Source organism: Dictyostelium purpureum (genome assembly GCF_000190715.1).
Source record: "Dictyostelium purpureum unplaced genomic scaffold DICPUscaffold_34, whole genome shotgun sequence".
NCBI classification, from domain to species: Eukaryota; Evosea; class Eumycetozoa; order Dictyosteliales; family Dictyosteliaceae; genus Dictyostelium; species Dictyostelium purpureum.
The window spans coordinates 118,732-130,888 of NW_003519371.1; the positions used below are offsets into that span (position 1 = coordinate 118,732).

At 25.0% G+C, this 12,157-nt stretch overlaps 6 protein-coding genes across 6 annotated transcripts; 3 read left to right on the top strand and 3 right to left on the bottom strand.

Annotated features, from left to right (window-relative positions):
* Positions 1–1,094: 1,094 nt before the first annotated feature.
* Positions 1,095–1,391, top strand: DICPUDRAFT_13370 (uncharacterized protein; the record flags this gene model as incomplete). The annotated part of the gene is made up of 1 exon (XM_003284870.1): positions 1,095–1,391. A coding segment is annotated over one exon (297 nt), but the record flags the coding sequence as incomplete, so codon positions are not given.
* A 273-nt stretch (positions 1,392–1,664) lies between these two features.
* On the bottom strand, positions 1,665–3,256 carry DICPUDRAFT_148788 (leucine-rich repeat-containing protein; the record flags this gene model as incomplete). The annotated part of the gene is made up of 2 exons (XM_003284899.1): positions 1,665–2,093; positions 2,156–3,256. The coding sequence occupies 2 exons, from the start codon at positions 3,254–3,256 to the stop codon at positions 1,665–1,667; spliced, it is 1,530 nt and encodes a 509-aa protein (XP_003284947.1).
* Positions 3,257–4,239: 983 nt separating this feature from the next.
* Positions 4,240–5,052, top strand: DICPUDRAFT_93814 (uncharacterized protein). The gene has a single exon (XM_003284871.1). The coding sequence runs from the start codon at positions 4,526–4,528 to the stop codon at positions 4,691–4,693; it is 168 nt and encodes a 55-aa protein (XP_003284919.1). The 5' UTR covers positions 4,240–4,525; the 3' UTR covers positions 4,694–5,052.
* A 2,596-nt stretch (positions 5,053–7,648) lies between these two features.
* On the top strand, positions 7,649–8,905 carry DICPUDRAFT_75901 (uncharacterized protein; the record flags this gene model as incomplete). Its single annotated transcript, XM_003284872.1, has 2 exons — positions 7,649–7,868; positions 7,950–8,905. 2 exons carry the CDS (start codon positions 7,649–7,651, stop codon positions 8,903–8,905), a joined length of 1,176 nt encoding a protein of 391 aa, XP_003284920.1.
* Positions 8,906–9,026: 121 nt separating this feature from the next.
* Positions 9,027–10,301, bottom strand: DICPUDRAFT_28467 (uncharacterized protein; the record flags this gene model as incomplete). Its single annotated transcript, XM_003284900.1, has 3 exons — positions 9,027–9,631; positions 9,716–10,104; positions 10,174–10,301. The coding sequence occupies 3 exons, from the start codon at positions 10,299–10,301 to the stop codon at positions 9,027–9,029; spliced, it is 1,122 nt and encodes a 373-aa protein (XP_003284948.1).
* A 167-nt stretch (positions 10,302–10,468) lies between these two features.
* DICPUDRAFT_28444 (uncharacterized protein) lies at positions 10,469–11,176 on the bottom strand (the record flags this gene model as incomplete). Its single annotated transcript, XM_003284901.1, has 3 exons — positions 10,469–10,599; positions 10,669–10,845; positions 10,933–11,176. The coding sequence occupies 3 exons, from the start codon at positions 11,174–11,176 to the stop codon at positions 10,469–10,471; spliced, it is 552 nt and encodes a 183-aa protein (XP_003284949.1).
* Between the last annotated feature and the right edge of the window lie 981 nt (positions 11,177–12,157).

Below are 12,157 nucleotides of genomic sequence, written 5' to 3' on the forward strand. Positions count from 1 at the left end.
GTATTGAAAAAGAAAGATTACAAAAGGAAGCTAAAGAAAAAGCAGAAAAAGAACGTATTGAAAAGGAAAGATTAGAAAAAGAAAGATTAGAAAAGGAACGTGTTGAAAAAGAAAAGCAAGAAAAAGAACGAATTGAAAAGGAAAGATTGGAAAAAGAAAAGCAAGAAAAAGAAAGATTAGAAAGAGACCGTGCCGAAAAAGAAAAATTAGAAAAGGAAAGATTAGAAAAAGAAAGATTAGAAAAGGAACGTGCTGAAAAGGAACGTGCCGAAAAAGAAAAATTAGAAAAAGAAAGATTGGCTAAAGAACTTGCTGAAAAAGAGCGTGCTGAAAAGGAACGTGTTGAAAAAGAAAGATTAGAAAAGGAAAAATTAGAAAAAGAGAAACTAGATAAAGAAAGATTAGAAAAAGATGCAAAAGAAAAAGCTGAAATCGTTCGTAAAGATAAAGAACGTTTAGATAAAGAATTAAAAGAAAAAGAAATCAAATTAACCTCAGCAGTAGATTTTTCAGATAATACTCCATCAAAAGATCATAAAGAACTTGTTCATTTAACACTTGGTAGAACAAAAGTTAAAGGTAGAAAGAAACCAACAAGAAGAGAAGTTACTAAAGATGGTAAAAGAAAGAAGCAAAATATTCCAAATCTTAAAGAATTAAAACCATCAACTACAATTATTCCAGATGATGATACAACACCACCAAATGATCAAGATGAACAAGAAAGACCAGCCCCAGTTAAAAAAGCTCCAATTGGTGTTGGACTACCAGGTATGATGATGCCAAAATTTGACCCAACTTCTGTTAAATTAAAATCTGCTGCTAAACCATCTGCTTCCACTACTACCACTAATACTTCACCAATTCAAGTTAATCTCAAACCAACAACAAGTTCAACTACTACCAATAAATCATCTAATCCACCATCACCATCTCCATCACCATCTCCAGTAGTATTAAAACCAACCGCAACAAGATCATATTCATCAAATACATTTACAGGTGTTAATAGTATTGTTAATAAACCTGCCCCATCTACACCACCAACACTCAAGAGAGCCTCCAGCCAAAAAGATGCAAGCCAAAAAGGTTTAGATGCACTATTACAATGGTGTAAAGATTCAACCCAGGGCTATAAAGGTGTCGAAATTACAAACTTTACAACCTCATGGACTGATGGTGTCGCTTATTTAGCTTTGGTTCATAGATTCAAACCAAGTTTACTTGATTTCAGTGCTGTAACAAATAAAGATAAACATGCAAATTATAAGCAAGCCTTCAAATTAGCTGAAGATCATCTCGGTGTTCCAGCATTTATCGATGCTGATGATTTAGCCCAATTACCATTCGTCGACAGACAAAGCAATGTTTGTTATCTCGCAGAATTTTATAAAACTATGAAGAGATTAGGTCATTAAAAATAAAAAAATCAAATATATTGTACTTTAAAATTATTTAAAAAAAAAAAGTGAAAAAAGATGTATTTTTAAACAAAATAAATAAAAAATCAATAAAACTATTTTAATATATATTCTAAATTATTTTACAAAAATTGGTTATAGTCTTATTAAAATGTATAAATAAAGATAATTATAGTTTTTTAAAGAAAATATTTATTAATTTATTTTTTTTTTTGTTTCTTTTTTTTTTTTTTTTTTTTTTTTTTAGTTATCACCTCCTTGAATACCTAAACCTGAAACTTTACCTTTACGACCCTCTTTTTCATTCTTCTTTAACCATTGAATAATAGTTTCTGTTCCTTTCATAACGATTGGATTTGGTGGGATAGTAAGTGGATTGTGGCCAACATCGAGAATAGTTAAACCGGTTAAGTCACCAAATTCCCATGGTAACTCTGTTAACATATTATGTGAAAGATCGAATTTGGTGCAAGCCTTGAGACCATTTAATGTGTTTGGTAATTCAGCAATTTCATTACTCTTTAAGTCACAAATAACTAATTCACTTAAGTTACCGAATGATGGTGGAATACTAGTAAGTTTATTACCTGATAAATTAATTTTTGTTAAACCTGTTAATTCACCAATTTCGGCTGGGACAGATTGAAGTTGATTATTAGAAGCTTCGAATTCCTAAATAAAAAATAAAAAATTAATATGATATTTTTAAATAATTTAATAAGGGTAAGTCTTACTTTTAATGCCTTCATTGATGAAATTTCTGGTGGTAAAGCAACTAATAAATTGTTTGATAATAATAATTTCTTTAAGTTTACAAGTTTACCAATTTCAGATGGAATATTATCGATGGTTAATTTATTTTGACGAAGATCTAAATGTTGAAGGTTAATTAAGTTACCGATTTCTCTTGGGACAATTCTCATATTGTTACCGAAAAGGTCGAGTTTTTGAAGATTGATAAGAGTAGCAATATCATATGGGATTTCTTTAAGTTGTGGATTGTCTCTGATATCGAGTTCGATTAATTCAGATAATAAACCTAAACCTAATGGAAGATGGGTAATTTGAAGATTTCTAATGGAAAGTTTCTTTAACTGACGGAGATTTGAAAGCTGTGGTACGTATTGAAGTGGTGGGTTAACTTTAAGATCAAGATCAGTGAGTGAAACCATAGATGAGAGCTCTTCTGGTACTTGTTGAAGCTTATTGAAACCAACATTTAAAGTTGATAAGAGACCAAGTAAACAAATTTGATTTGGAAGGAAAGTTAATTGATTGTTGCTAACATTAAGTTCTTGTAATTTAACCCAACCTGAAATTTCACCTGGTAAACTCTTGAGTGAATTCTTGCTGCAATTGAATACTTGAAGGTTATAGAGCTTACCAAACTCTAATGGGAATGATTGTAATTGATTATCAGAGATATCTAAGTATTCTAAAGCTTCTAATTTGGATAATTCGACTGGGAGATCATCTAATTGATTGGCAGAAAGATCTAACCTGGTAAGACTCTTTAATGAACCAAGATTTGGTGTTAATGGGGTATAGAAAAGTTTATTATTTGAAAGGAATAATTGCTTTAAGGTTGAAAGTGAACCAATTTCTGGTGGGATGTAATTGATACGATTCTTTGAGAAATCAATAATTTCTACTTTGGAAAGTTTACCAATTTCCTCTGGAATTGTAATAAGATCATTTTCTGATAATAATAACTCTTTACATTGAAGTGCTCCAACAGTTGGTGGTAATTTATCGATGTTCATCTTTCTAAGATCGACAATTTCTCTCTTCTTATATTTACTTGATTTTAATTCTGATGATAAATTTCCTCCCATTTCTTTATTATTTTAAATAATAATTTATTATTATTATACTATTATAACTAAAGAAGGAATAAGCAATAATAAATAAATAAATAAATAAATAAATAAATAAATAAATAAATAAATAAAAAAGAAAAAAAATAAAAATTATAAAAACAAAGCTATATATAAAATATGATGGTAATGAAATAGATTTCTATTTATTTTTTTTATTTAATTTTTTTTTTATTTGAGAAAAAAAAAATAAAAATAAAAATAAAAATTAAAATTAGAAATTAATTTTATTATTTATATTGTACAAAAAGATTTATTTATATATATAAACGAAGTTTAAAAATGTTTTATATGCTTTTTAAAATAAATCAAAAAAAAAAAAAAAAAAAAAAATTACAAAAAAATTTAAAAAATAAAAATAAAAAATATTTTTAAAAAAAAAAAAAAAAAATTATTTTGGGTTTATTTTCTTTATTTTTGATATCACACAAAATATTTTATTTGAGTTAACTGTTTTTTTAAAAAAAAAAAACAAATACAATATTTAATTTATTTATATCATAAAAAAATAATTTTAACCCACACACCACAATTACTAAAATATTTTTTCAAATAAATTTTTAATTTGAATATTTTTTCTTAATTCTATTTATCCAAACACAAAATTAATTAATATATAAAATCAATTATGTGTGTAAACATAATCAATTATAAAATTCATACTTTTTGATGTTTATTTTACATCCAAAAAAAAAAAAATCAAAATAATTCAACCCATGGGCTAAAGTTATAAAATCACAGTTTATATTGATCAAATGGATATTTTTTTTTTTTTTGGACCGAATTTAAAAATTGAGCCAAAAAAATTTTATTTTTTTATAATATTAAATAAAAAATTAAACTCTTTAATTTTATTTAAATATTATTAATTATTGTTATTATTTTATACTATTATTGTTATTATTTATTATTAATATTGCTTTCTTTTTTTTTTATTTTTTATTATTATTAAAAAATTTCTTTTTTAATTGATCTAAAATACTATTTGAATAATATTGTTTTGAAGATTTTTTCCAAATACTATATTGATTGTCATAACTATTTGCACTGCTAAAATTATTACTACCACTTGGTGAACCAGTAGCAACACCACTGCCACTACCATGATTAAATTCATAAGGACTTCTAGAGATTGGTAATAAACTATTATTTAAATTTACTTTTGGAATTTCATTTTTCCATGGTGCTTCGCTAAAATCAAATGCATGATATTGAATTGAATTACAGATGTGTTCGTTTTCAACACGGAAAATACTCCAAGTGAAACGTCTTATTAATTCGACACATGTGATAACAGAGGTAAAGAGTTCTGAATTAATTGGTAATTCGAATGGAATTTTCGTAATGGTTAGAGTCCAAGCAAAACGAAGCACTAAATTAGAGAACAATACATAATAATAGCACCAGAGATGTTTCTTATACATAAGTTGATGTCTGAGCAATGGTCTTGGTTTACCTAGCCATAAAAATCCCCAATCTACTACAACATCCCAACAATACATGTATAGGGTTGAGAGAACAAAGCAAACACACCAAAGTATTCTTTTAGCACTCCATGGTTCGTAGGATTGATAGTTACCATTAAGAGCAGAGAATAAAACTACACTGAAACCAACTGCATACTTTGTGCTGTTACCTAAATGGATTCTATTTTTAGTTTCGTTGTAACGTAAAATACATTGCATGAAACGCCAAAGAAGAGGAAGGCCCGATAAAATTGGTAAGGCTATACTATTGACCTCATTACATCTTGTACTATCGTTGATTAACCAATCACCACTAAAGAAATAGCATGCTGTATATTCCCAGTCAAAAATAGTTTTAACCATCGATGTTAAAACATCACCCAAAAATAATGCTCTGAATTTCGTGCTACCAAATGGTGTAATTATAACATTGCCCAATGTGATGAATAAGAGTAATCTAGATTTACGATGAAAAAATCTAAATGGGAAGAATACAACACCTAAAAAGAATACAACCAATACCAATGGATAGACCTGTGCCGGTATATTACCTAATTTGAAATTACCTTTAATAGTACCACAGAACAAAAGAAAAGTCATTAACCAAATTGAAGTTAAAAATGATGCTGTTTTCCAAATCCTTCTATAATCCAGTGTTGTTCTTGGGTCCAAGCCAAAAATTAGTATATAATTAACTCTTGCACGATCCCAAACATATACATTTGCGCCCCAAAGCCATACTGCAAAAATTGGTAAACCTACAGCTCTAAAAATTGGAATTGTACTTGAAAATTTAGTCCAATCAGGCTCACCAATGTCTTGATTTGTAAATAATATAATAATAAATGCTACAATCGAAATACTAAGACCTATTGCAAATCCCAATTTTAACATATGTATATTTACTGTTTGTGATTCTGAAAATGGTGATAACTTTTTCTTTGCAATTGAAATTTTATCAATTTTAAAAATTTTACAATATAACAACTATTTATTTATAATTTTAAATAAATTAATTAGTATTTAAATATTTTAATGATAACAATAGGAATAATAAATGTTATATATACTTCAACATCTTCTTTCATATTACGCCACGATTTTGATGAATAAAATACTTCGTTTGAAATTCTAACCATTTGTTCAGCTTTAATTGATGCATCTGAGGGTGCTAATCTATCATATTTCTTTAAGATTTTTTCAAAGCCTTGATAGTTTAATGTGACAAAATTTTCTAACATTGTTAAGCTTTTATAGAGTTCAGCAAATGCTTTTTGAATGTTCTTTAAAACTTTTGGACTTGGGTTACGATCTTTGAGAATAAGTGAGCAATGTTCAGTTAATTTGTTATAATGTAAAATAATATCTTTTTCCTTGATGTTGAAAAAATCATTGATCTTTTTAACTTCTTCATCGATTTTAGATAAAAATAATCTTTCTCTATCGGCTTGGGTCAATGGATGTCTATGTAAATCGAATGAAAATGATTTTGGTGATACTGATGCTAATGATTCGGATCTTCTCTTTTTGGTTTGTTGTTCAAAATCTATTGTTGCCATTAAAGGAGTTTTTTCATTTGATGTATTTGATCTTTCATCGCTATAGTCACTATCCTCATCTTCTTCTCTTATAATTTTATGTTCTAATGTTGGTGATTTTGGCTTTTCTTTTTCTTTTTGTATTGAGGGTGGAGGAGTAGTAGTTGTGTTATTATTATTATTATTATTATTATTATTATTATTATTATTATTATTATTATTATTATTATTATTATTATTATTGTTATTGTTATTGTTATTGTTATTGTTATTGTTATTGTTATTGTTATTGTTATTGCTATTGCTATAGTTATTGTTATTTTTATTGTTATCATTATTATTGCTACTGTTATCATTATTTATAGATTTATCAGTACTAACAACATTAATGCTAGTGCTATCTTCTTTGCTTTGGTTATTTGATGATACTACATCCGTTGAGGCTAATGAAGGAAACCCATTGATTAATAAATGTTGTTCTTCGGCTTGACCTATACTTTCGAACTCGGTCCTATAAAGATATCTTAAATACTTCTTTAGCTTTCCATAGGCAATATACTTGTTAGTCCATTCGGAAACGCACTCAAATCTTAATTTTTTACCAAACTTCATCTTTTCTTTGTATGATTTAAAAAATTTAAAAAAAAAGTATATACTTTTTTTTTAAATTTTTTTATTTTATTATATTTTTTTTTTTTTAAATATATAAATAGATTGAAAAAAAAAAAATTAAAAAATATTATATGATTATTGTTTTAATCTTTTATTTATATAAAAAAAAAAGAAAAAATATAAAAAAGAGGTAGATTTAAAATATAGGAAAAAAAAAAAAGTATATGTAAATTTAAAAAAAAAAATAAAAAAATTTTAAAAAAAATTAATTTTATTTTATTTTATTTTAATTTTTTTTTTTTTTTAGGACAAATGATTTCTTATTTCGTTGATTGCTTTTCGACATTCAATCAAATCATTTACGGATTTATATAAACCATAAAAATGACAGTTTATATTAATAATAAATAATTTTCTTTTCTCTTTTTCCATCTTTTTCCTGTATAATAAATTAATTAAAAAAAAATATTTAATTTAATTAAACTAAATCAATTACATAACAAATATTTTCACATAAATAATTTTAAAAAAATATAAATATAAATAAATAAACAAATAATATATATATAATTAAAATAAAATATTTTTTTGTATTTTTTTTTAAATTTTGTTTTTTTCATTTAATTTTTTTTTTTTTTTTTTTATTTTTTTTTATTTTTTATTTTTTTAATTTTCCAAAAAAAACAGAGCAGTTCACATTATTTTATATTAATCAAGTAAATCAATAAATAACAATGATTAATAATATAAATAAAATAGTTTTTAATAGTGGTTTTAAAAGATTCTATACTTCATATGATAATTTAGGTAGAAATTTTTTAAAGAATTATAAAGATGTAAAGAGTCTTTATTCACCAGAAAATATTTATAAAAAAATAACAGATGACAATAAAAAATTATTAGAAAATATTAAAAGTGAAAATACAATTTATTTATCAAAATTAATAACTAAAGGTAATTATTACATATGTGATATCACTTGGATATATTAGTATTAATTGATTTTTTTATTATCATTTTTTATAAATTATTTAGTGGAGTCAACTAGAGATGATCATCAAGAACAAAGCAGGTATATAATTTCATATTTACAAAGTTTACAACAAAAGGAAAAAAATGAAGATAAAAATAAAACATATAGAATAGGTATTACAGGACCACCAGGAGCAGGTAAAAGTACATTTATTGAATCTTTTGGTAAACATTTAACATCACTTGGTAACAAAGTAGCAGTTTTAGCAATTGATCCATCAAGTATTAGAACTGGTGGTAGTATTATGGGAGATAAAACTAGAATGCAACAACTATCAGTCGATCCAAATGCATATGTTAGACCAAGTGCAACTCGTGGTTTTTTGGGTGGTATTACTAAAGGTACATCAGATACAATTGTTTTATGCGAAAGTGCTGGTTTTAATATTATCATTGTTGAAACTGTTGGTGTAGGTCAATCTGAAGTTTCAATTGAGCACCTAGTTGATGTATTTTGTCTTATTGTTCCACCAGCCAATGGTGATGAACTTCAAGGTTTAAAGAAGGGTATTTCAGAATTAGCTGATTTGGTTGTTGTAAACAAAGCTGATGGAGATCTATTACCAAAGGCCAGATTCACAGTTTCTGAATATCTTTCGGCATTTAAAATTCAAAGACCAAAGAACTTAAAATGGATACCAAGAGTATTATCGTGCTCCTCTGTAACCAAAGAACATATCGATAATGTTTGGAATGAAATGCTCAACTTTAAGAAGGTAATGATGGAAACAGGCGATTTCACAAGAAAAAGAGCTGAACAAAAAGAACTATTTATGAAGAAACTAATCGAAGAAGAGTTATCAATGATGTTATTAAACAATGAAGAGGTTCAAAAATTAATACCATATTTTGAGACTCAAGTTAGAGATGGCATCATTTCACCATCACTAGCTTCCAACGAAATTATTAAAACTTTTATGGAATATGAAAGAAATAAAAAAGAAGAAGTACTTCATTAAAACAAAGTATTTAATCAAAAAGAAAAATTATTATTTGCATTTTTTTATTTTTTATTTATAAAACTTTTTTTTTTTTTATAAGACTCTTTTTATTTATTTTATTTATAAATTAGAATTTTGATTAAAATCTTGTTGCAAGCATTCTTTCGCCAGTTGGAGTTGTAATTGGTCTTGAATAAGTTAAAATAAATTGCTCTAAAGAGTTTCCTGGAGGTATTGTTGATCTGATAAATGGTTCGATATCATCAATTGTCCATCTGGCAGAAATTGTAAATAACTCTTTAAATCTTTGTTTTGGATTCGATGATAATGTTGATTCGTTGATATATTTAACTTGCTTATCTTTACCCACGGTGATAAGAATTGCAATACCCTTTAGCATTGAAAAGTTTGGTGTAACATTAACCGGTAGCGAGTCTTTCCATGTCTCCATAAACTCTTCAAACCTCATATTACTTTTTATTGATACATTTAGTATTTGCTTAGCTCTAAAAATACAAATTTTATTTAAATCCAATGAACAAGAACCTCCTTCATCATTGGCATTTTCTTGTGGTTTTCTGTATAATTTTAAACAATGTTCTATAATAGCTTTTGGTGCATTAATATTATCTTTACATTTTTCGATTGGTATATTTTCTAAACTCCAATTATTAATTGTTATTTCTGTTAAAATCAATTCTAAAATTTTAAATTCGTATGATTCTGAAAATATAAAATATTTATCTTTATAAAATAAAAAAAAAAAAAAAAAAAGTGTATTAGTTATAGGATTAATATAATTTAGTAATTATTATTATTTTTATTTACCATTATAACATAATGTATTTAATTTTTGTAAAAATTGTTGAATTTCTTTTTCGCTTGATTGTGTATTATTAATTATTTCTTTATATGTTAAACCAATGATTCTTTTTTTATTATTTTCACCATTTTCATCATCCTCATCGGCATCTTGAATATTATTATCTAAATCATCTGATGTTTTAATTGATCTTTCTAAAAACAAATCCCTTAAAGGATTTAATTTTGGTTGGATTTCTGTTAACTCTAAATGATATTGTAGTGTTGATACTATATTTTCATTATCTTTGGTAATTAATAACATTGAGTTTGATGTATGTCCTGCTCTAATTGCAAAGGTTTTATCCTCGGTACATAAAACTGCATCCTCATTTAAACCTCCTTTAATAACCAATCTATTGAAATGATTTAATGTAAGAAACAATGATAAAATAAAATTTTAAGTATATGATAATTGTACCGACTTTTTATTTTTTTTTAACTCGTCCAAAATTTCTTGATTTGCTTCTAAAAATTTATATTTATTGCTTGGGTATTCATTCGAAAATTTTATTGTTTTAACATTTATACTGTCATCATTATTTGGGGTCATTTTATATAGTTTTAATTAATGATTGGAAAAAAAAATAAAAAATGAAAAAAAATTAAATTTTAAAAAAAAATAAAAAAAAAAATTTTGGAGGGGTTGTGACAATTTCTTTAAAACTATCATGATTTATTTTATTTAAAGTTAATTTAAAAATAGATTTTAAATGAGTTTTAAGCAGTTTTTGGAACAGTACATCCACAACAAGTGTCTGTTGGTTTTTCACCTGGTTTACAATATCTAATCTCCATAGTACAAATTTTACCATCACATGGATCTTTACGAACGGTGCATGGGCAACAACCTAAAAAGTTTATTGTATAAAATTATTAGTATTTATATTAAAATAATATAAATAAATAAAAAAAATAACTACCTTCTGGTTTTTCTCCTGGTTTGCAATAACGTAAAATTTTTGGACATGGAACTCCTTCACATGGATCCTTGACTTCACATCCACAGCATGTATCAGTTGGTTTTTCGCCTGGGCTACAATAACGGAAAATAGCTGGGCAAATTGTGTTTTCCCTGCAGGTACATGGACAACAACCTTTAAATTTTTTTTATATTAATAAAAAATTTTAAATAAATATAAAATATTTAATAAACAATAATATAATATTGTTATTATACTTACCACTTGGATTTTCACCAACTTTGCAGTATTTAATTTGTAATGTACATGCAGTGTTTTCGCATCCTTTTGGTGAACATTTGTAGCCACAGCATCCTCCACCTGGTATTCTAACTGGTGCTTGGTGTGGTGGACAAGTTGGCATTGCACATCTGACTAATGAACAATCAATATCGCTCTCTGATAAAGCAACATTATTGGTTAAAATTAACAATAATAAGGCTGAAAGTAAAACTAATAATTTCATTTCTTCTTTTTTTCTTTAATAAATTAAAATAAAATATAATGACAATTTTTATTTTAAATTTAAGTTTTTTTTTTTTAAAAAAAAAAAAAATAATAAAAAATAATAAAAAATAAAATAAAATAAAATAAAATAAAACAAAAAAAAAATAATAAATATTAAAAAAACTTTTCATCATGATGGATGATCTGTTATAATAAAATTTTTGAAATATTTAATGGGTAGAAAGAATTTCAATATAATCTCCAAAAATATTATTTTGGAAAAAAAAAAACTAATAGATTCCAATAATTTGAAAATTTCTTTTTTTTTTAACCAATTATATTGAGTATCTGTTTATTTCAAAAAAAAAAAAATGAAAAGAAATTTAGTATACAAGCATATATTGGGAAAAACTGGGGGTGGTGGTTATAATTTAAAATATTAAAAATTTAATTTTGAATTTTTTAATTTAATTTTTTTAGGTGAAGTAGCTGGTTTGTGCAAATGTGGAAATATATAAATTACTAATTTGATTTTCTTTATAAAAAAGTATGGATAATGTTTTTATATTTTCTAAAATGGAAAAACATATTTTTGTGCATGGGGCAAAAAAAAAAACAAAAAATGCAGTTAACCAATATCAATTTAATATTTTGAAAATAATGAAACTACAAATAAAAATAAAAGAAAATAACCATTTTTTTTAACCAATTAAATCTTAAATCAAGGATTTTATTTATAGAATAATATTTTTAATATAAATTTTATATAAAAAAAAAGAAAAAAAAAAAAAAAAAAAGCCCCCGAAATTTTTTTTTAAAAATTTTTTTTTTTTTTTTTTAAAATTTTTTGAAATTTCCCTTTTTTGGAAACAAAAAAAAAAACCCCTTGGGGTTTTTTTCTTCTTTTGAAAAAAAAGATTAAAAAAAAGCGGAAAATTTCCTAGAAACCCCTTTTAAAGAAAAAATTCCTCTTTTTTAAAAAACAAAGTTTTGGGGTTTT